Source organism: Etheostoma cragini, chromosome 17 (assembly GCF_013103735.1).
Source record: "Etheostoma cragini isolate CJK2018 chromosome 17, CSU_Ecrag_1.0, whole genome shotgun sequence".
In the NCBI taxonomy this organism is placed as follows: domain Eukaryota; kingdom Metazoa; phylum Chordata; class Actinopteri; order Perciformes; family Percidae; genus Etheostoma; species Etheostoma cragini.
Genome location: NC_048423.1, coordinates 50,496 through 54,229, shown reverse-complemented (window position 1 = coordinate 54,229; position 3,734 = coordinate 50,496). Strand labels below are relative to the sequence as shown.

Below are 3,734 nucleotides of genomic sequence, written 5' to 3'. Positions count from 1 at the left end.
GAATTAATGGGACATAAACCAGAAACTGTAAAAATAATGGGCGCCATTTTTTTTCTCTACATAGAGGAATTTTTGGCTCCTTCAAAGACGATTTAGCCAGAAGAAGAAGACAAGAATGATAAGAATTGAAAATAAAAAATGAAGAAAAGAATGTAGCAGTAGCTCGCTCTGTAGGGAGTCGGGTTGGGAACCGGAGGGTTGCTGGTTCAAGTCCCCGTCTGGACCAAAGTTGGGTGGTGGACTGGTAGCTGGAGAGGGGCCAGGTCACCACCTGTTCAAGACACCCTCCTGGGCACTGCCAAGGTGCTCTTGAGCAAGGCACCGAACCCCCCAACTGCTCGGGGCGCCTTGACATGAGCCCCCCCCCCCCTACTCTGACATCTCTCCATTAGTGCATGTATAGGTCCTGAGCATGTATGTAATAACATGTAATGACACAAATGTGTAATAACAACAGAAATTAAACTGTAATTCCCCTTGTGCGACTAATAAAGACAAAAAATCTAGTAGTTTATTTAGTAAATAAACCAAACAGCTGTTGAACAAGCAGTATAAAAACAAGCAGTACATAGAAATAAAGTGAGCAACAGGCTCATTTTCCAATGGACTTCTATAGGAACAGACTTCCTTTTGGAGCCAGTAGCGCCCCCTGCTGGAAGGAAAACATTACACACGTGTGTGTGTGTTTTTTGATAAAATGGACGTGTGTGTGTGACTGACCTGCTGATGTTCTCCTGGAGGGTCTGTAGAGGTTTCTGCAGAGCTTTGGAGGAGGAGCGCAGGTCTGTGTAGTCCTGCTGGGCCTCCATGGTCAGCAGGTTGAGCTGGTCCTGCAGGAACTGCATGGTCTGCTTCATGCCCTGAGAACAGGAAGACCAGCAACAACGTTAGGGTTCATTTAACATCCACCAAAATAACCGGGACCGATATAACGACCTATTTATAGGACGTGAAAAACGGAAGAATGCTAGTTTGGTTTGCAAACATGAAACTAAAGATTACAAAAACAACAAATTCAGTCTGTGGACAAAGTTAAAATATTACGACTCTCTCATCTAACAAGTTTTTATTCTTTGGTTTATTTCTCTAGTAGAAAAAGATCTGGTTCATGTAGTGAAGTTATATCCATTTAGCACTGAAACTGTTGACATTTGATGATATTTTTTGGGGTAAAACCTCTGGAAACTGATGCATTTATACATTCAATCAGCTTCGTGTTGACAGTGTTGGATAAAAATTCAGCGGTTGAAGCAAGAAACCATTTGTGAGCCATGAAGGAAACGTGTATGATGTGTAGAATTAAGAGTATAAGATGTATAAGAATTAAGCTTAAAAAAGGACTCAAGCAAAACAAGAGCTGGTGAAAAAGTCCATCTGCATCGAGGCTCGGTCTTATGGGGCATTCACATTAAATAAATAATTACATAAATAAATAATTAAATAATTAAATATTGATCTGCAATTTTCAATTTTAATAAAAACGGCCGATTTGTGTGACTTTCTTTGGTGTTCTTAAACCCAAAAACAAAGCTCAAGTAATCTTTACACAGGTGTGCTTTTAAGTTTATGTTGTAAAGTTGACAAAAAAAAAAAAAGGAATAAAAAAATAAAATAAAAGAATCTTTTGGATATTGATCGTAATGCATTAATTAAATTAGTAACAGCCTTTAATAATAAAAAAATGTGCCTGCCTCTACTGGAATCATCTCCTGGACACTGCCCAGGTGCTCTCGAGCAAGGCACCAAACCCATATTATTATTATTATTATTATTATTCACTCACAAGAGAAATTGTTGTCCTTTAAAAAGGTTAGATTTTCCCCCATTTTTTAAATTAAGATAAATGGATGCGTGACATTGGGCTGCAGTTCTCAGATAGTTTAGTCCATTTTAACTTTTCAATGCAATGTTTTTTGGGTGTTGTTTTGGAAAGAGCTGCGTTGTCGCCTGACCGCCTGACCGACCGACGGACGGGCGGCCGGCGGTCTGAGCACGCTCTTACCGCCTGGTGCCGGTCCTGCGCCCGTCGGATCTCGTCCTCCAGCTTGCCGTGGTCGGCCTGCAGCGAGCCGAGGCCTCGCACCGTCTCCTCCCGCAGCCCGGCCAGCTCCCGCACCAGGCCGCCGAACACCACCCCCACCTCCTTCATCGCCTCCACCTGGGGGGAGGGGAGGAAGACGAGGAGAAGGGTTTAGCACAGGTGAGCACAGGTGTGTACAAGTGTGTTAAAAAATATAAAGGGTTCAGATCAAAGTGACACCACTAGGATCCTAAAAAACAATTTCGGGTGATTCCTGTCCTTGATTCTTTGGTAAAAACAAAAAAAAATGGGCCAAAAATGACATTTGAATATTTTTCTTTTTTACTTTAGTTTTTATTGAATATTCAGAACATTACTACAACTGATCAGTCACCTCAATTTGTGAGTGATATATGAAAAAACTAAAACATACATACATACAGGTGATTCCTGTCATTGATTCTTTGGTCAAAACCAGGTCTGTCAAATGGGCCAAAAATGACGTGTGAATGATTGTTTTTAATATTTTTTTACTTAATATTCAATTCACTATTACAACTGATCGGTCACCTCACTTTGTGAAGGGATTCGCACAGGTGAGCACAAGTGTGTGAGGGTGTAAAAAAAATAAAATAAAGGGTTCAAATCCAAGTGAAACCACTAAGATCCTGAAATACAATTTCAGGTGATTCCTGTCATTGAGTCTTTAAAACCTAGTGCTGTCAAATGGGCCTAAAGTTGACATTTGACTATACATATATTAGTTTTTATTGAATATTCAGTACATTATTACAACTGATCAGTCACCTCAATTTGTGAGTAATATATGAAAAAAATAAAAATAACAAAGGGGTGGGATGGTGAAACTCCTGTGAGAAAAGGAGATGACAGCCAAAAAAACAAAAATAGAAATAAAAATGTATACATTTCAAGTGGATGCTTTATCCACCGAGTCCAAGCTGTGAACCAACGTCCTTACGCTTTATTTAAGTAGAGTTTCCACTTCTGCCATCTTTTTTTTAATGCAGACCTTCTTATACTTATACCGGTTTCTGGTCATCACTTTCCTTGCTGCTGGGAGGAGTATCTTGACCTGGGACAGGTACCTGGTATCTCAACCAGGCACCTGTCCCTCTGTACTGTTACAGGTGAAATATGACCCAGGTGTAAGACTATGCATGAGAAAGGAATCTTGTATCAGACTACATTACTCAAAACTAAACGTATATCCTCCCAGAATGGCTTCAGTTTTTCACAACTCCCAGTTTACCCCACACTCAAGTCAAGACTTACACCCAGAGCTATGGGAGAAGCTGGAGAAGCAGAGCTCTCTCCACCCAATTAGGCTAATGGAGTAATGATTAAAAAACAAAACAACTGCTTAATGAAGGGTCCGGCCCGAGGATAGCGGCGGAATATACTGGTCGAGTTTGGGCTTGGGCAGAGAAACTACACCCTAGCGGAGGCAGATAGCCGTGGTAATGCCCTTTTCCTACTCTTATAATATTTGAATATACATTTTCGTGTTTAAAATGTAGAGTATTTGTTTAAAGAGAAGACAGGTGTTGAGTCACCTTGTCGGCCAGAGCGCGCTGCGTCTCCACGGTGGCTCTCAGGGTGTCGTTGAGCTCCTTCACGGCCGACAGACCCATCAGGGTCCGAGCCACCAGAACATCCTCCATGTCCTGCCGATGCTCTTCCTACACGGGGGGGG

General features: G+C 41.5%; 1 protein-coding gene across 1 annotated transcript in view; it reads right to left on the bottom strand.

The window, feature by feature from the left end:
- The window catches only part of kif11 (kinesin family member 11), a 25,187-nt gene that overhangs the window by 5,022 nt on the left and 16,431 nt on the right, over window positions 1-3,734 (bottom strand). The window contains exons 16-18 of the mRNA XM_034898454.1: window positions 3,595-3,720; window positions 2,003-2,158; window positions 721-860 (exon numbers count right to left, since the gene is read on the bottom strand). Of these exons, the coding sequence (XP_034754345.1) occupies window positions 721-860; window positions 2,003-2,158; window positions 3,595-3,720 (422 nt within the window). The remainder of the gene's footprint in view (window positions 1-720; window positions 861-2,002; window positions 2,159-3,594; window positions 3,721-3,734) is intronic.